This window comes from Rhynchophorus ferrugineus, unplaced genomic scaffold, assembly GCF_030347505.1.
Source record: "Rhynchophorus ferrugineus isolate W39M unplaced genomic scaffold, kcgeb_rfMv2 rfM3, whole genome shotgun sequence".
NCBI classification, from domain to species: domain Eukaryota; kingdom Metazoa; phylum Arthropoda; class Insecta; order Coleoptera; family Curculionidae; genus Rhynchophorus; species Rhynchophorus ferrugineus.
In genome coordinates this window covers 64,351,362-64,372,612 of record NW_027472582.1, presented here as the reverse complement: position 1 = coordinate 64,372,612, position 21,251 = coordinate 64,351,362, and the positions used below count along the sequence as shown (strand labels likewise).

Below are 21,251 nucleotides of genomic sequence, written 5' to 3'. Positions count from 1 at the left end.
TACAGGATTTCATTTTGATCTGAAATTCTGCAGGACATCTTAGTGTATAATTTGCAATTAAATATTTAAATATTGAAACGGAACAAGAGCTTTGTTATATAATATAGCTAATCCAATTTTATATCAGCAAATGCATCAGCATTTTTAAATATAATCAATTGTTTGAAGCAACCTGAACAGGATATTAGAAATAAGAAATTACTGTAATACAAAAATAACAAAATGTGTTTATTCTTTTGGTGGGTAAGAAAAGTCAAAAGAATTTGAAAGGGTCATTATACATATATTTTCACATTAAATGTAAAAATGAAAATTTGTAATTCATTTTGAATGAAGCTGGTGTGATCTACATATATTATATAGAATATTTTAAGGAATAAAAATTCAAGCATATCCCCATTTGAAATTATATTGTAAGGGGCTGATAATATTTTTCATATTTGTTAAACATAAAATGTGTCAGAGTGGAGAGTATTTTTATGTGTTTTGAAAATATGTCTTTTAAGTATTTTTGTCGCTATCATCTGCTTTCTCGCGCGCCTTCTGTTGGTAGATGCGCAAACATTGCTTATAATTTTATATATGGAAGATCGCATTCTATGATACGCACTCATATTATTTATTTAAAAATATCCAACAACAAATAATTACCCATGAATTTTTTATGATATTACATCTCGGATTACATAAATGATTGTATAACTTAATAATAAATGAGACTATAACTGATATTAAGAAATACTTTCATTCACTATGTTGACCTCATGCTATTCTTAATATCAATCATTTACTGATTTTTGTTCGTGAGTTCGCGATAAATATCAATTTGTATGCCGTTGAAATAACAACTTAATGAAACTAATAACAAGTGTTGAAAGTTGTGCAACGGACTAGGAGGAGCTATGGAACGACGACATTGAACTCAAGCACACTGTAAATATTAGAAAAAAAAGAAACAACTTTATGATTAACCACACCTCCTGCCTTGAACACAATGCTTTTTAATATCAAACTATTCCTAGTTTAACTTTTTTTCAACAAATATATAATTGCTAGCTCACGGCCTTTTGTTGTATTTATTAGTTTAAGAATGCATTTGTTACTTACGTCTTGTAGATTACCCTCAGTATCTGTAAGGTCCTCCTCCTGAAATAAACATAATTTTTTAGTCTATAAAATCTATATTTTTAAGGGCAATAGAATTATTTAATTATATATAGTATTTAATCATTAATAGACATGATGACTAATTTCTTATTTTTACTATTAAATTTCTGCATTAAATGAAAGTTTTTAGAAAATAAAATTCAATTTTAAGATTTAAATTCTTTCCAGAGCGCCCGCTGATTTTATGTGACATTAATTCTTATTAAATAAACTGTTTTGCATAATTTTTATATGAGTCCAATCGACAGTCATCCGAGTGGACTGCACACGATGAACCCGTTCCAAAGCATGGGAAAACGCAACAGTCGGCTGGAAAGGTTATGGCGTCTGTATTTTGGGATGCGCATGGAATAGTTTTCATTGACTACCCTGAAAGAAAAGGACCATCAACGGCGACTATTACATAGCGTTATTGGACCGTTTGAAGGACGAAATCGCCGAAAAACGGCCGCATTTGAAGAAAAAGGAAGTGCTGCTTCAACAAGACAATGCACCTTGTCACAAGTCAGTGAAAACGATGGCATAAATCCATGAATTGGGCTACGAATTGCTTTCTCATCCACCGTACTCTTCACTCGAGTGAAATTTCTTACAGATGAGCATTTTTTGTAGTCTGCGAACAGCCAGTAGTTACTCGGAGCCAAATCTGGCAAATACAATGTATGTGGGAGCAATTTGAAGTTCAATTCATGTAGTTTTGCCATTGTTTTGATTGTATTGTAACATGAGGCGTTGTCTTTATGAAACAAATTTTTTTCTTTGTCATATGCGGTCGTTATATAATATTTTCATATGCCGCAATAACGCTATATAATATTTACTCTTGATAGTATTTCCCTTCTCAAGATAGTCAATGAATCACGCACGTCCCAAATACCGAGGCCATAACCTTTCCAGCCAATTGATGTGCTTTTGGGCACCTCGGGCGAGTTTCACCAGTTGCTGTCCACTCAGATGACGATCGTTTTCGATTCGTTCATGCAATATAATACCAGCACGCTTTTTTGATATCTTTGCGATGTTAGCAACGCAACTTCACTTTTCGATCATTCAAAACAATTTTGAGAATTTTACGGAAATGTTTTCTAGTATTACCACCTCATTTGGGCGTCCACTGCGTTCTACATCATCGGTGTCTCTACGACCACGTTTGAAGTCAGCAAACCAACGTTTTATTGTTATTTATGATGGAGCGGAGTTCTTATAATACTTTTCAAGTCGCTTAAACGGTCATTTTTACCCATCAAAAACAGTGCAAAATTAAAACACAAAATTGTTTTTGATTTTTTTTGTTTTGAAAATATCAAAAGCAGTGTTAGTCACAAAGTTATGTGTAGAGTATCATGAAATTTTAGCAGCTTTCTTTCGAAGCTTAGTAGCAAATGAAAAAGTGGCGAATTCAAGAAAACTAGCGCCATCTATGTGTTAGGCCCGGGGCTTTTGGGCCCATCTGTTACATAATAGCAAATACCTAGTATTTCTTTGAAATTCATAGTCGACAAAATATTTCCAAAAAGTAGATATTATATGCTACTAAATAAATTGGTTAAATACATTTTGATAACTTTGTATACAACTTCATATATAACTTACCGGTTCTGGTAGTTCATGGTCATGTAGAAAATCTTCCTCCTATAAGAAATAATTATTATAATCAGTTCAATCACATATAATTTGAAATATATTATTTTACTTACTTTGTATTTACTGAAAAAGTCCATTACGGCTTCTAGTGCCTGAAAAATTCTTACTATTAATACTAAATACCTTCAGTTGTATAACTGACTAAATATGAAATGTTCAAATAATAATATAATATTGATTAATAGGTTGTTTAATAAGCTCAAGGAATATCATCCATTAATTATCAAAATTTCTCCGAACAAAACAAAGGATCTATCAACTATAATGAACGCTTCACTTGCTGCAACATATTGTTTAAGAACTTCAAATTCTTCTCGAAATCTCACCATATTTGAGAAATATTGAAAAAAGTTAATAATTTATAATTATGTCTGATATTTTATCTTCAACTACATGAATTATTGATAGATTGGGAGCTGATATTAAAAATATTTTCAACACAAAATTGAACCGGCTTTAATACGACGAAAATAAATGAGGAACACACTAAAAATTAAAAAATAATCAAGCAGACCTACCTAAGAATTTCTGTAATAGACTAGAAAAAGCGTAATAACTAATGTCGTCAAAAGAACATAACCAAAAATTTGCGAATAAATTCATTTTAAACTGAAACTTAACTTAATCATCAAGTGGAATACAAGTTTTGGACTTGGTTCCATATCCACGAATCAAAATAAGATGCAAAAGGTGCTCATTCATGAATTCGATATTTCGAAGTGAGTCCGTTATCAGAAACTGACCAGAACAGCGTTAAGATGGAAAATAAATTTTATTGGTGAAGAATTAATATCCCCATTCCTTGAAGACCTCATCAGAAGGCTAAAAAAACATCGCTAAATTAATTAAAGTATAATTTGATTATATCCAGTTTACTCGTCCTATTTAGCTCTCTCTAACTTTAAATGAAGAGGTAATAGCTGGGATAGAAGGTTGGAAAATGCACAAATTGAGAATAATTAGAATAGGTGCAATGAAATTGTGTAGAGAAATAAAATATTTTCACAACTGAGTTCCGTTATTCCCCGAACTTATCGATCAACCTATTATATTAATAAATAGTAAAAAGAATACTTACGTTAGCATGAGGAGCTTTATCCGTTTTCTAAAAAAATCCAAAAGTGAGTTAGAAATATAATATTTTGAAAGATTTTTAATTATCAAAAAAATTAATTTGTAAAATATATAGTTGTTATAATTGAACTACAAAAATCTTACCAAACTGGATGCTGCTCCACTTTCCTAAAGAAAAAAAAAATCAATATTATATTTTCAATATTCAAATTGGGGGTCACAATTATTGATAATAGAAACATTTAGTTACAAAGTATAGACAACTAATTATAGTCTGTCTGATAGGGTCATTTATATGTTCATATCAGCTTAGTTTGTAAAATTGTAGGTTATATAGCGCAGCTCATCGTGTCTGATGGTGAATAAAACTCAAGTTTATCCCTAGTGGGAAAAATTTCCCTTTGTGGCAAATTGATTGTACATGAACAAAAACATAATGCATTGAAAGTCAAATATCAATTTTAAAAGTGTTCATATATACAATGTTATATACGAACATGTATTATTATTTAATTTATTATTCTATATTTATGTTTATAACGTAAAAATAAAGATAGATCATGTAACATATACTTATATATGACGCTTTAAAGCTCTGAAGTTTTAAATATAATCTTACTTATGACACTTTGTTATAATGTTCAGTGATGCAGTAATTTAAACTTATCAATATTTTGTTGATTATTCACACTTAATTGAAATTAGATTTAATTAAATTCAATTTAAAAAATGTTAGTGAATGTTGTGTTCTTGAGATAGCCTGCATATATTAATATGTTTTAATATACAGATTTATTAATTTAATTATTGTTGTATATCAAATACATTTTTGATTTTATATTGAAAATAATGTGAATACAAGTTTTAAGAAAAGCGTTCAAAAGCGGTGGATATTAGTCTTTATTGTAACATTTCCCCTCTTCCATATACATTATCTTAGACAGTTATTACTTCCTTTAGTTTTTAATTATTGCTTCAGAAATAGATGGGACCGACGGAACTGTTTTCAAGAACAAATCTAAGAGCGACTACCATGGAGAAGATAACCATAAGTTTTTGCTCTGGTGTGAAAATCAGCTGTTGAAAAAACAGGAGGAACTATCAGTTATTCTCATGAACAATGTACCAAACCATAGTACATGATCCAACAAGTCTATACGCAAAGGTTGTAATTAAGTATTTGAAATTGTGACTTGGTAAATACAAATTACATATAAAACACGTAATTTGTATTTACCAAGTCACAATTTCAAATACTTGCATGTTATGAAATTTATTTTTAGATATAGGTCTGAAAAAAGATACACGGTAGATCAGAAGGCTGAACAATATCGTCAGAGAGTGTAGTGTTGTCCTTCCTATCTCTTCATATGCATATTCAATCAGATCGAATTATTATCGGAGGTGGTAAAGAATTCATACAATAGACATGCAGGTCGAGAAAGATACACAAATAGGAACTATTTAGATATATGGAGAAAAGTATTGTCTATAATAACACTCTTCGGTTGGAAATTAACAGTGTAGTTATTGACTTGAAAAGTGCCTTAGAAAGTGATAGTGGCTGAATGGAACTTCAGTTATATTAGTTATGGAACTTATTTGATTATGATTCAGTGCTGACAGTTACAAGACAGGGTGATGAAAGAGGAAACAACTAAAGGTCAGTATACAATTAATATAATTTAACTGTAGGAAATTGTATTATAGAGTTGTAGCTTTATGAGCATGTGTATTATTGTTGAGAATATACATGAGCATTTGGTTAATATAATTGGCGAGATAATTAATATTAACTGTTTTGCAGATATGGCATATGCATTAGGGACAACATTGTCGTTTTTTGGCGTCATAAATATAGATGACATGAGTTCACTGCTGTAGATATTGTTCGAACCTAAAATATATTTGAAAGAAAAAATATTCAAGTTAGAAGAAAATATTGATATCAACTCACCATATTATTAAAATTGACGATTAATACGAACATATTAAATATAAAAATTCTGAGATGTTTTATAAATTTTTCTATTCGCAATAATTGTGAATAACATAAAATAAGATATAATGGAAGTTAACTTACGTCACTCTGGATTCCTGACTCTGAATTATTCTGTAAAATGTTACATTATTTCAAGTTTATGAGTATTCTGATGAAATGTGTTTCAGCAGGTGCACCGGAAAGTCAGTACCGATTTCAACATAGTAAAAACTACATAATTTTAAAAAGAATAGAAAAATTTATTTATCTAAAGTATTGGCCATTTAATTCTATATATCTTGCCCATCATTCAAGCAATTTACGAATGTCATCCAAAAAAACTGTTTGTCCTTCGAGCAAAACCATTTATTGAGACATTTTCTAACTTCTTCGAAATTGGCATAAGTGCTGCTCTGCAAGCGCGTGTCTCATTGGTGCGAAAAATTGATAGTTGGACGGGGCAAGGCCTGGAGAGTACGGATAGATCTTTTCTTCTTCCGATTATATTTTTGAAGCAGCATTTCACTGACGATTTTTCGATTTTGAATTTGCCTATCATTCAATTGATGTGGCATCCATCTTTCCATCTTTTTGAAATTCCCTATTGCTCGTAATCGGCCACATTTAACGCTTTCGCCAATTGTTTTTGACTTTGGGTCGGGTCTTTATCCAATAATTCTTTTTTCAATTTTGCATCTTCCTCTTTTTTCGCTCTTCCAGGACGTTCGTTGTCTTGCAAATAGAAATCGCCACTTTTGAGTGTTCGAAACCATGCCTCAAATGCTTTTAAGTTTAGAGCAGGCTCACGGTAAGTTTCTAACAGCAAACGATGACTTCCTCAGGATTTTCTCTTTTTATTGAATAATGAAAGTAATGAATGCCGCAAATGCACGAAATCATGAAAGATTTCATAGGTTTTCATGAACGAAATTTGACATTTTCAAAAAGGTATAAATCTATGACGGTGTTACTTTCGCAAAATATAACATTTATAGCTTTAAAGCTTTATGCCAGCAGAATAAAATGGCATATGTGTCAAATCATAACATTGCATACTCAAGCCTAGTGACACCTGTTAGAAAAATCGGTAGTGATTCTCCGGTACACCTGCTATACTTACTTTTTCATTGTAAACCTGCATAAACCTGGACACGATATTATCAATCTAAAAGGAGAATAAAAATTTAATAATACCTGATAATAAATTATAAAGGTGCTAAAATATGTCTAAAGCTTATTACTGTCTTTATGTTTACTCTTTTAAAATAATTTATAGTTTTTACTTACTTTTTGGTTTTCTCTTGCAGTTAGCTGAAACAAACATTAACTAATTATAAATATAACATAATAAAACTAGAATTTTAAGTTAAACGCCTATGAATTCTTGAACAAAACGGAAATATGAATTATTTCACGAACACTAATTATTAACATCTGTATAAAATTCCATGTTAATAAAACGTGTATATTGTTTTCTCAAATCAATTAAGTAAAGAAACTTTTAAAATAAAACCTAAATTATCTCACATCTTTATCTATTTTATTCAAGATCTAAAATGCGTTAAAATGAGACTCTCACTATAACTTACCTGTCTTGCATTATCTTTCTCTAGAGCATCCGCAGTTGCTTGCTTCTGCAAAAATAAAAATTATATTAACTTCATAATAAATCGAACAAAAGTAATTGCTAAATTTGAATAAAACAATAAATCAACAGGAATTAATTTTTAAACAACTTAAATTAATTAACGAAAAATTTATTATTGATCGGATAAGATATAATATGTTTGCTAGATTCTGTAATTTAAAAAAATTACAATTAACTAAAAATAAACTTGTAACAGGTATTTATTATACCGTTGTGTCTTAAGATAATAAGTAAAAATATATTAGAAACATATTTTAATACTTGCACAAATAATAAATATAACTGTACTTAATCGAGCTGATGAACATAATACTGGAAAATATTAACGTCCACAACTAATTAATTAAAATTGTGCGTTTTGTTGAGGAAGTCGTGATAATTTTAAGCGAAATGTCATGTTTAAAGTTAAAAATATGACTTCTTTGAACGGATATCTGCGATCTTGCAGCTGTTAACAGTTAATTGATATGCCACATACTTTTTATGAGTGCCTATATTACTATTTATTTTTCTTAGATGTGGAAGCGGCATAAATAAGAAAGTATTTCTTCTTTCCGATAAATAATACATTAAGAAACAGTAACTTATATTGGTGTAGTATGATAGTTTATCAAATTACAGTAAATGTTTTCACAATTATAAAGCTTGACTAGATTAATTAAATAAGTTAGTAAAGCACCCTTTATTTGTTTTTCTCCCCAAAAAATCAGAGTTAATTTAATATTTCTTTTTTATGGGTACATAATAAATATTTATATAAATATAATAAATTATATATTACAAGGATACAATATTTAATGATTTTTATAATTACAGATTATAACAGTCAAGTTACACTCATAGTATTTATCCCACTGTATCGTTTAATATATTATTTAATTCCCACATTATTAATATTTAGACATCTTCTAGACTCTTTTTATAGGGGGTGTCTACTGGAAAAGTTCTTATATTTTAAATTTGAATAGCCTAACAAACATAATAATAGGCCGTCTTGGCGGGTTCGAATCCTGCAGGGGTATGGTCGTAAATTTATGTTTGTGACTGTTTAATATTTGTGATTGTCCTAGGCAGGAGTGCAAAATCCGACAAAGGAAATCCAGTCATACCAGTAACCAGTCTGGGTAAGACCAGATCTTCTGGGATGATTTCTAAGTTGGTCACTCGGAAGTCGGTAGATTGAATGCTGAGGACCTTGGTTCGGAGCCCACCTTAAGTAGGTTAGGTAGGTAAGGCGTAGTTGGTAAAAAGGAGACTTTAGTTGGGACGTAGCTTTAGACATTCAAGATGCTCTCAGTGTTAATTTTCTAAAAAGTGGATACATATAAGATGAGGTCTGACTTCAGTGACAATACATTTTATTATTTATTTAGTTTATTAAAATTATGCACATGTTGAGAGTCAAATGCCCCAAAAGAGATATGTCAATATGCGTTAAACAGTCCAAAGGTAAATTTTTAATAAGCTTTGTAGGCACGAAAACTTATCAGTTAGAGGAGTATGTGGGAAGGGATTGGAATCAATAAATATTTGACATATATATTATATTTATATTTGCATTTATCAAGATTTCACTACATTTTTATATCATTACCATATAATAAGTAATAATAATTATTAAATCATCTGTAAATTCTTTATATGTACTATAATGTCAAAATAAATTATAATTGATAACATTATTTTATTTAGATTAGAATTTTGTGATAAGTGAAACCCAAAATGAACTAAAATTAAGAGTTTGTCTGATGTTTTTCTCTGTTTTAGGAGTTTACAATGTTTAATTAAAGTATTAACTCATATTTTATTAACCTTTCTTAGTTCAAGCTTGGCACGCCATCTGGAGACGCGCACGTCTAAAACTTAGTTACAACTTTATATGTGGGAGTATTATAGCTGATCTGTAAATATTGAAAAATATATTTGAGAGTAAAAAACAAATTAACAATCTTTTTAAACGAGATGTCGAATTAGAAAATTTCCGTTAAATTTTTGGCGGACTGCTTTTCGATATTGTTAGCAGATAATATAGAGATTTTTCTACTAATATAATGTCCTGTTGCTTTTAATTTGGTTGAATTGCCCCTAACAAAATCGGGTTAATTGGAAACCTTACAGAAGAACGTCACAGTTAAAACAATGACGAATCAATAACTTAATTAACTGAGTAGCCAATTTATAACCATTACCATATATCGCACCCTATATTTGAAACGTGTTTAATGGTCCGTTAATAGAAACATGAAAATATTAAGCCGTATAGATAATTAAGTGTTTTATGTCAATTCCAATTTGTAAAAGTAAGAGTTCGAAGCACACGCCCGTCTTGTAAATGTTTTATTTTAAGGATCTCGAGGGCGAAATAGAATGACAGCGAATTGCTTTATATCCATTAAATTTCGTTGTATGCGCAAATAACGATTGCTTTATGATCGTTCCAGTTTTGATTTATTTCAGACAGACATGCATCGGATGGATTGAGTTTTTACGTCCTCAGAACCGTAAAGCTATTTATTTAGACGGCATTTCCTTTGTAACATAGCACGAACAATGCTGTTTGTTTTATGGAGTGTTCCGTTCGAAAGTCACCAATTTCAAATTATTTAATATTTCTTTCTCCGTTATCATTATATCCAGAAATGTATGTCAGTTTTATGGTTAATTTATTATGAAAAATAGGTCTTATAATTAAATTAGATGTACGGCTTTTAACTTATTAGGTACCTGTATTTTGATTTTTAATATTTTCCTACAAAAAATAATATTTTTCTATTTAGTATTACTAGTGTCTATCCTCTTGTGATCGAAGTTCGACCAGAATGCATTAAGTTAATCATATTGCTGTCATATCAGAGTAGAGGGAATAATTTGAAAATTATGTGTTAATATTTCTTAAACTAATTACAATACAAAATGTTTGCATAATAAAATAAATGCAAACTATCTCAAGAACTAAGGTCCACTAAACTTTTTTTAATGGGTAAATGCCATTAAATCTAACTTCCTCTAACCAAAATTAATAATCAACAATGTATTAATACGTTTAATTACTAATTATACCATTGAAAATTATAACAAAAGTATTATGAGTAAGATTACCTTCAGAACTGAAACAACTTCAGAGTATCAAACATAAGTATATATGATCTCTCTTTACTTTTGTGTTATAATAAATATGGAAACATGTTAAATGAAGTAGTGCATATTTATCTAGAACAAATCATCCTCGATTACATCCGGTCTTATCTAGCCTGGTGACTGGGAGTATTTTCCTTGGCGGATTTTACACCCTTAGCTAGGACAATCACAAACATACATTTACAACCATGCATGTATTAGTTAAATCAACAACCAACATAATTAGGCACTTTATTTGTTACAATATGTATAAAAGTAAAAGCAATTATAAAAATCAGGCTTATTTGATAATAGAATAATTTCTTTACCTTTTCTTAGAGCTTATCAGATATCATATTAATCGAAAACAGATTTAGTAATGTTTATACTACGAATCTGGAAAGGCCTCTTCCGAAAATATAAATACCTTGTAAACAAAGAATAGACGATTCGTGTTATTCTCGAATATTGTTAATCTATATTGGAATTAAATTTCCGCATATGTCGTGTTTTTCTTGCACAGTTCCCGATAAAACGAACACATTAATTTTAAATTTTTAAAATTAAACAAATTAAAGTATGAATTGTTATTGACATAACATCAAGAACTTTGTAAAAATTCTATAAGAAACAAATCACTTTGTAAAATTTAGTGCGATAATGCAATAAACTTAAAAAAGCTAATTTTGAAAGAAACATAAACAATGCCTAAACATCAATTCTGATTGAAATTTTAACTGTGAAAAGCATGATTGATTGATTGATATAATTCGTTTAGAGTATCCTCAACACTTTAACATTTTTTGAGATTATCAACACAAAGCAAGAATAATGAATGAAAACCAAGGCTAAATACCCTCTGTCAGTTGAGCGTTCCAAGAAATTCCGAAATAATAAGCCAACCGACAGTTTTAATGTTTAGAATTTCAAAAAAAATCGAATCAATTTAATGAATCAACAACCAAACTTACGCAACAAATATCTTTTTTTTTATTATTTAATTAATATATTGTTACTAGTCGTTTCCGTCTAACCTACAATTTGTCTTTATGCTAACTTAAATCTAGGTATATAACTACCCATCGGCCCTAACTCAGTCTCTGGTGAAATAATGTTTATACATGTCACTGCTGAATTTTTTAATATATGCACCTCACTACACAACACTACACAAGATCAGATGGTTTGATTCTTTTGAGTCTGTGTCCTGTTCTGGTAGTATCCAAAAGTTGTAATATTTCAATATTAGTATGAGAATGGAGTCTTTCCCCATGTCCCCTTGCAATTCTCTTGATTTCTTGACTGACTGTGGGTATCTGAAGGTCTCGATGTAGATAATCAGGCCTATAGTATTTGGGTGCACCCACAATACCTTATTAATGTTACTCTTTGCAGAACATCCCCATCATTGAACTCCGTATGTCCATATAGGTTTCAATATTTGCTTATATAATAGCAATTTATTATGTACTGGTAGTTGTGATTTTCTTCCAATTAGCCAGTACATTTTCCTATATTTCAATTCCAGTTCTTTTCTTTTCTTCTTTATATATTCCTTCCAGCGAATTTTTGCATCGAGATTCATTCCGAGATATTTAGAATTGTTGCTATATGGAATGATAGTGTTATTTAATATTATTGATGCTTGTACGGTCTGTTTAGAGGTGAACTACACATCTACAGATTTACTTTCATTAATTCTTATTTTCCAAGCTTGTGTCCAATTATTTATATTTTCACTTGCCTATTGTAATTTTCGCGAGTCTTCTTCACTATTGTCTCCGACAGCTGTAATCGCAGTATTATCAGCAAACGTAGCCATTGTGATATTTTCCATTTCTGGTATATCACAAGTGTAAAGTAGATAAAGCATTGGTCCCAGTACACTTCCTAGTGGTACACCTGCTTTAGCTTCTTTTATTGTAGAGTAAGCTTCTTCCTGCTTGACTCTAAACATTCTGGTTGTAATGTATGATTTTAATAGTTCGGTGTGTTGTTTCGGTAGTATTTTCTGTAGTTTATGAACAAGGCCTTCATGCCAAACCTTATCGAAGGCTTGTGCTACATCTTAAAATATAGCTGAGCATACTTTTTGACTTTCGTAGGCTTTTTCAGTAACATCTGTTATTCTGTGGACCTGGTCAATTGTTGAGTGTTTTTTAATAAACCCAAACTGGTGTATTGGTATTAGGTTTTTTCTCTCTATGATCGGTTTTATTCTTTTCAATAGGAGTTTTTCAAAAACCTTAGATATTACTGCCAGCAGTGATATAGGTCTATAGGATTTTATTTTATTTGGTGACTTCCCAGGTATAATTTCCGCATCATTAAATCTTCCGAATGTCTGGGACATGTTTTAATCTAAATCCTGTATTGATCAAGTTGGTGAGTTTTATAATTCCTTAACTTTCTTGGTAGTTTTTGCAGTACTTCTCCTGTTATTAAATCATAGCCTGGTGATTTCCTGGGGTTAATGTCAGTTTTAATAAATTTGGTTAACTCTTTCGGCGTGACTAATTCAATCACCGAATTTTCAGCTTCTATGTCCTGTAAATTATGTTCAATATTAGCTTCGTTTGGTTTGAAAGTTTTTTCTAGATATTCAGCAAATGCTTCTGCTTTTTGGCGATGCAACAAATATCGAGGCAAAAAAATATCTGGGCAAAGAAATAAATAATAAAACTTTCTCCTAAATACTCATTGTAATATAAAAGGTACAGGTTTAAATTAGACTATAAAACACAGGCTGATTTATTTGAGGAAATCAAACAATTTGAACCCCAATGATTCAGGTAAGTTATGAATTCTTCTATAAGTTAATATATTTCTGCATTTCACCAAAACATGGGAGAACAAAATTGGGACACAGAGGTCTCTCAGCTCATTGCATTAGGGAGGAATAGGTAAATTGGCAGTGACCTTCTACCAAAAAAGGTAGAAGAGGAGAAGAAGTTCTTTTTAATGGACCAAAGCTTATGTTTCTTTTCCAGTAGGTCCCACTCAAGTTGCAATATACTATCTACCTTACTATTTATAAATAGCATATATCTATAAATATGAGAAGTATGAAGTAAACAAATTGTTTAAAAAATGAAGTTAATCTAATCTTATAATTTTAATTAGGTCAATGCATTTTTATTCTGATATTTATTATATTTCCCATGGGTATTAAGTGCAATTTATAATTTTTCCTCTAATATTATGAAAGCGTTACAGCACCTGGGAAAAAAGGGGTACTTAAAATGCATTATCTTTTCAGCACGCAAGAAATGCATCAGACATATTATTTTAGCATTAGTTGTAGTGGAACATGCCACAATAAATAGGGTTTATTGTATTCTAAATTATAATAGTAGGCAATTAATAAATATGTCCTAGTTTTGCTTGGAGAGAATATAAAATAAATAATACCGAATGTTTTCTTTTATGTTACTTTCGACGAAATAATAAACTTGAGATTTTATTACTGTTTAATTTAACATAATTTGGCTACAATATTTAATTATATAATAATTAAACTGAATTATATATTAAAACTTGTATTTAAGAATATCACAGATTTGTAAATATGTTAAGGAACTAAGAATTATTCATATCTACTGTTATTAATTGCTCTTAATTATTTTGATCAGTGACATTTATTGATCAAACCTACCTGCTATATTCGATGACGTCTGACGTTTCCCTATATAAAATAACAGTTTTCCATTTAGTATTATTCAGTTGTTCAGTATATTCATATGTTGCTATTCAAATTTAATTTAAGAGTGAATAATTAAGGAGAATTATTAGGTTAACAGAAGTCTTATTTACCCAGAAGTAATGGGGATTTATTAGTTTCCATGCTCAAAATATTTGATTTACCTATAGATTTTACTTAAAATTGGTTTTTATATATCATTTCTTATAATACTGGAATTAACGCATATAAAGAGCTACTAAATTATTTGGAACAAAATCAATACTATATAAGATCAGTGGTTATTATTAATAAATTACATGTGGTTCAAAACACTTACATTAATATTTGCTTATAAATTATTCTAATATGAATGACTAATGTTCTCTCACTTCGATACCAAAGCTGATTTGATGTTGAATGTTGAGATATGACAATTGTGTAAAATTTGTTAAGAAATTATCTTGCCAATAACAAAGTCCATTCATCAGCAAATAAAAACTGTGTTGCTCTTCTTACATCTCCGTCTCGCTTATACTACCATTGGAGATTATAAACTAATCTTAAAATTAACTAATCCAAGCATTTATCTCCGTCCTTTCCTATCACACATTTTATGCAGACAAGAATTCCTACATCTTCGTGTGACATCACGAATGGAAAAAAACAGTCGAACCGTGCATTTGCTGCTACAGTGCATACCGTGCTATTTTTTTGACTATCGACTGTTTCGTATGTTTTCAGTCGATAGTTCCCAACGCTAATATATATATATATATATATATATATATATATATATATATAAATACTAATTAATCTAATAAATTATCTAAATGTCACATAACATATTACCATACAGAATGAACGTATATATCAGAAGATTTATAAATGTCTGGAAAAATATTTGACTAGAATTTCAGCCGACTTTCCTATCTATCTTCTACGTCATTGTGTTTGTAACATATTACAGATACATGTTATATATAATTTTGTTTTTATTCTGACTCACAGGCATTAAATAATCCCTGACATAATTTTCATTCTTTTTATCTAGTTCTAAGTATATTTATTAATCGAATGCGAAAATGCTGCGTTAGATCATTTAAAGGGTATCTGGCTTATCTTTTTCTTTGCAGTTTAGTATAGTGATGTTATGTTATAATGGGGAAGGTTCTTGGGTATATAGAGAAAATGTGACATGATATAATTGATATTATCTACAGTATGTCACATGTTAACATTGCAATTTTTGTAGTATTATAAAAGAAACAAAAGTAACTGTAGAGAATAATTTCAATTTCAGTGAAAATTAATTGGGGAGTAAATTTTTCCACAGTCCTACCTGGTGAAATATACCAGTGTTACGTTTAGGCTGTATCAGAATATATTATGTCCGTATTTGAATAATTTGTACCCTTGTATTTGTAATGAACACCTTGTAGTAGTCTCATGAACTTGTTTAGTATTGAGCCAATCGCATTCTACACTTATTGATCTTACCAAGGTCACCAGAGTAATAAATTGTTGAAAATTATGCCGTTACTTTAGGTGATAAGATGAGATTTGAGGGTTAACTGATCAAAAGATGATTATTATAGAAATATTAATGCTTAAACATAGTTTCTGGATATGTTTTGAAAGTTTTTAACAATATCTTCGTAAACAAACTAGTCCCTTGATTTAGTTGTTACTAGACAACTGCTTAGTAGAAGGTTTCGAACCAATATTTTCAGCTTTAAGCCTATCGACTGGCGAGTAACCTACTTAGAAACAATATTGGCCTGAATAAAATGGTTGTAAATTATTCATTATTAATCTAATGAAATATAGTTGTGTTTATTGTCCACTCTCTCTTTCTTCATATAGAAATTCCTTCCATTTTTTTCTGTCTCTCCTCACTATCTTCTTTTATGATATATATTCCTAGTCCTCTTAGATCAATTTTTTGCTTCCCTTGCTTCCCGTATTTTTTAGATATCTTCTTTCATCAGTGGGTTGTAAGTGTCTCCACCAACTGTGGTATGGTCTACTTTCTAAGTACTCCTCCACTAATTCAGTATAGGGATCTTTTCTTATTTCTTTACATTTCATTTTGTCAATCTTTGTTACATCCCTGACTCTTCTGCCGTATCTAATTTCTATTGTTTGTATATAACTTCTATACCTTCTCAACGAATCGGAATACTGTTCATCGGAATAAGTATTGATATTTCACTATTATTCTTAATAGTTTAATTCTTCTTCCATATTTTCAGATGGCTTATTTGACATTATAATATACTTTTTGACAGTCTTTAATTTACAACCTCTTCTGTGTTTTGTATTTCAATTTTTACATTAGGTATTAGAATAAAGTCAACAATGATTTCCCAACATCCGTAACAATAAAACTTCTTTTTTTACAGATTGCACGTATCTGTCCAAAATTATATATTTGAAACAGCAGACTTTCGAATCGTTATATTTACCACTTCCCCTCTATTGAAAATATTATGAATGGGTCAAAAGTAAAATTACATTGACATATCCCAACTGTATTCGTACATTTCCCACTTGGCAACCAACACAAAGGCTATCGCTCAGGGCTCTCAACAGGTCCGTCTGTTTAAATAAACGTCCGTTAGCGGTGACGTCATTCGGTGCTGCCAAAATCACGGGTTTAGGACCATTTGAACCAATCGATATTTAACCATCCATAATCGGATACAAACTAAACGAACTGTAAGACATTTCGTGTTTTTGATATGCTAGAGAATGAGTGAATATAATAGGAAATTGTTATTAAATTTTTTTTTCTATGGTTATTAATCCGTAGTATTAATTACATTTTTTATCCGAAATTTTTTATTCATTATAATCCAAAATAAGTTAAAAATAGGCATGTTAATAAACGTTTGCTTCTGTCGATGTTATGATATTTTAAAATTTTAGTATTTAGAAAAAATAAAGATATCGCAACTGTCATACAAAGCTTACAGATGTCAGTTAGAAGAAAAACAACAATTAACTGTTTTATAGACGATTCTGATCATGTTCATGTATTATCATTAGTAACAATCGGATGCAAAAACTTAGAAAGCATTGTTATAAAACCATCCATATTCATCAGTTACTGCTCCTAGAGATTTGTTGTAATCCACATATACAGGCCTGCCTGGGAATACATTTATTGTTTAAAAAATATTTAAAATTTAATGAATAATTGGAGACATATCAGTTGAAATATAAAAATAATATAAAATAATAATAAATGTACCTTTAATTTGTAGTCCCTCGAATCATACTACATAGCCTCCTTCTTTAGACACTTAGAGAAAAATTTTAGGAGAAAAGGTCACTCGGAACTAACAGAAGTGTGTTAGTATTCTTTTTTGTTAAAATTTTATTAGACCAAGACATAAGTCCTATGCACTATTCTTAATCGATTGTTCAATTATTAGTGACTAGATCGAGTGCCTAATCAAGTGAATAAGTTAAAGAGTAACTCAGGGGTCATAATCTTAGTCAACCAGGTTAGACTAAACTTTATAACTATTTGATTATCAAATTTACTTCTTTAATATATTTCAAAATAAATCGGCTACTTGAGCTTTGGTTAAATCAATTCAATGTTAGTAAGTATATATATAGTGAGGTATTCATAACATTCATTATTTATTATATCTTTAAATTATATGAGCCTTCATGGAGATTAACACCTTACCCGCTATTCTTATTTCATACAATTAAGTTGCCACATTCCGGTGCATATTTTATTAAAGTTTCATAGAACTCCGACTGTACAGGGAAAATGTATATTTCGGAATTTTGCAACTGGGAAATAAGTTTACATATATAAGAAACAAAGTTTCGCATGAAGTGGAAATACAAGCAAGATACAATTCAATAAGCTGTTTTACGAAAACTAATTAATTATTTGAATTCATGGCTTGTTTTAGAACAAAGAAAAAACTATATAATCATGAACAGTTTCATTAAATTATAGTCAATTACTTAACCAGACGTAATACAGGTCTAATATTACAAAATAAATAGCCCTTAAATTAATATGTGGCTAAATTAGACGTTGTTGAGAGAAAAAAATGAAAATTGTACATTAATCAGTTAAATTAAGTCCGAAATTGTTTGGAGGAAAAATGAAATAATACCAATAAATATCCGTGCACATTTTTAATAAGCCTTTAATTAATTTCCGGGCTTATTAGAACGTTTGGTTTGGCACGGTTATACCCATGTGACACAGATCCTCTTTATTCATGATGCCAGGACAATGTAATTAAGGGAGTTAAAGCCTTGAATTCCGTAACAGCCATTAAATTGTTTAATTAGCATCAAAACACATAGTAGAACGTATTATGTAAAAATGGGGTACATTAAGAAATATATACTCCTTTGTTACTGATATTAGGTTCACTGTTTAAATAAATGTATAACCTTGTTATATGTGGATAATTTTTCAACAAATAATTTATTATTCTTTTACGTCTAATTCACAAGTAAGTTGTTAGGAATTACATATATGGTAATAAAACAAACTTCTGTTCATCTAAGTGGAGTTGTTATGATTATTTTTAGATTTTAATGCAAACTACTATTTCGATATGCTATTTTTTAGTCCATATAGAAGGCCAAAAATAATTTCCGACAAGAACTGAAATAGACTTCGGAAAATGCATTAAAAATTTGTTAAAAATTCTTGAGCCGGCTTGGTGGAGCAGTGGTAAAGGCGATAGGATGGTCCTGCTACTGTTGTGATAGCCGCAGGTTCGAATCCTGCTGTGGCATGGTCGAAAATGTATGTTTGTGATTGTTTAAAATTTGTGAATGTTCTAGCAAGAGTGTAAAATCCGACAAGGAAAATGATCCCAGTCACGCCAGTAATCAGGCTAGGTAAGATCGGGATGATCTTCTGGGATGATTTCTAAAGTTGGTCACTCGACAGTCGGTAGGCTTAATGCCGAGCACCGTGGTTCAGTACAGATAAACCCTCTTCGGTAACAGGAAACTTTAAAATATAACAAGGAGAATGTTTATTATTTATCCAAATTAATTATATTGCCTTCACATAGACCCCTTCTGAAATATTGTGCTCATTCCAATGGATAATCCGTCAAGAATTTTTTAAAAATATATTTTAAAGTCTCCTTTTACCAACTGGGTTTATCTGGACTGGACCTGCAGTTTAACAGGATACATTAAAAATCATCGTGGCCCGGTAGATTGACAACATTGCGCTGGTGCGCGCGTCCCCAGTGTTAGAAATATTTGAATATTCTCAGTATTGCTTGAGATGTCATGAGTAGGGCTGTGTATTATCTATAACCAAAAACTGGGATCATTTTCCTTGTCGGATTTTACACTCTTGTCTTACACACAATCACAAACATAAGTTTACAACCATGCTCCAGCAGGATTCGAACCAGCGACTATCGCAACAGTAGGTGGCTTTTACCGTCTTGTCGCTTTTACTACTGCGCCAACCAAGTCGGCAATAAACATTTTATATTTATTGATATATTCTCGATATTTTTGTTTACAGAATGTATATTACTTACATCACATTACTTATTACATTCACAATAGCATTAGGTGTTTGCATGTATTCTGAACATTCATTCACTCTAAAGGCAGTTACTTATTAAAAAATATATGTTATATAAACTATTTTCCATAATCTTCTACATATTTTAAAACTACTTCTGGCAAAATGAGAATACCAGCGATGTCTGGCAGCGTTTTAATCATCTACCCATTTTCGCATATCTCCAGCATATAAGCGACTGTTTCGTTTTAGCAACAAACCTTGCTGATTCTATCATATGCACTGCAATATTTTGGTGTCGATATGTATGGTTATTCCGGACTATCCCCTGACTTTTGAGGTTTGGAGTATTGTAGTAGATCGACATTCATCGTCAGATACAAAACGTCACTGAAAATTATTTTCTTTAGGCTTGAAAATCAATTATATTGTTATGCGATTTAAAAATATATTTGAAATAATATTTCAATACATTCATGTGGCAACCATTTTTCTTTCATTCATTTCGGTACTTCTCATTACATGTCTAAACTGCTAAATGGTCTGAAAGTTTTTTGAGAGCTTCAACTGAGTTTTCGTTCTGCAATTCATTATCCTTATCATTCATTGCAACATATTGCCATTTGACATTTGAATCACCACTTTGAAATTGTTGAAACCAAAACTGACAAGAGTGATATGATGGAATAGAATTGTTTCTGTAGAGTGTTTGATGGGCTTCGACAACACATTTCTCTAAATCGAACAGCAAAAATACCGGATGTCGATAACACAAATTTAGCGTCAGTATATACTGAGTAACTTAATAATAATAAATGAAAAACGGTGATTCTATATTGAGAAATGTAAAAAACATCGAATTTAACAGTTTGGTTAGTATTTTCAACTAGCAAGCCTTTAGTACTATACATTTATAATGTTGAACCAAACTGAAATAATATTTATGTATGTTATATGCTAAATCGACTATTGGTATGCTAGGTTTAGATGTGGTGAAATGAGTACCGAAGACGGTGAACGCAATGGACGCCCAAAAGAGGTTGTTACCGACGAAAACATTTAAAAAATCATGAAAATGATTTTGAATTACCGTAAATTGAAATTGAATGAAATAGTAGACACTCTAAATATATCAATACATTGACCAAAAACAACGATGACTTGATGATTCGGAACAGTGTTTGAAAATGATCAAACCGAAGTGCAATCGACAGTCATTCGGGTGAACTGCATACGATGAACCCGCTTCAAAGCGTGGGGAAACGCAACAATCGGCTGAAAAGGTTATGGCGTCTGTATTTTGGGATGCGCATGGAATAATTTTCGTTGACTGTCTTGAAAAAGGAAAGACCATCAACAGTGACTATTATATAGCGTTATTGGACCGCTTGAAGGTCGA

At 30.5% G+C, this 21,251-nt stretch overlaps 1 protein-coding gene across 2 annotated transcripts in view; it reads right to left on the bottom strand.

Annotated features, from left to right (window-relative positions):
- The window catches only part of LOC143192959 (uncharacterized), a 474,490-nt gene that overhangs the window by 213,159 nt on the left and 240,080 nt on the right, over positions 1–21,251 (bottom strand). For both annotated transcript variants that reach the window (XM_076398837.1, XM_076398838.1), the window contains exons 8-16: positions 7,456–7,500; positions 7,154–7,177; positions 6,987–7,031; positions 5,969–5,998; positions 4,030–4,053; positions 3,890–3,916; positions 2,865–2,903; positions 2,761–2,799; positions 1,108–1,146 (exon numbers count right to left, since the gene is read on the bottom strand). In XM_076398837.1, the coding sequence (XP_076254952.1) occupies positions 1,108–1,146; positions 2,761–2,799; positions 2,865–2,903; positions 3,890–3,916; positions 4,030–4,053; positions 5,969–5,998; positions 6,987–7,031; positions 7,154–7,177; positions 7,456–7,500 (312 nt within the window). The remainder of the gene's footprint in view (positions 1–1,107; positions 1,147–2,760; positions 2,800–2,864; positions 2,904–3,889; positions 3,917–4,029; positions 4,054–5,968; positions 5,999–6,986; positions 7,032–7,153; positions 7,178–7,455; positions 7,501–21,251) is intronic.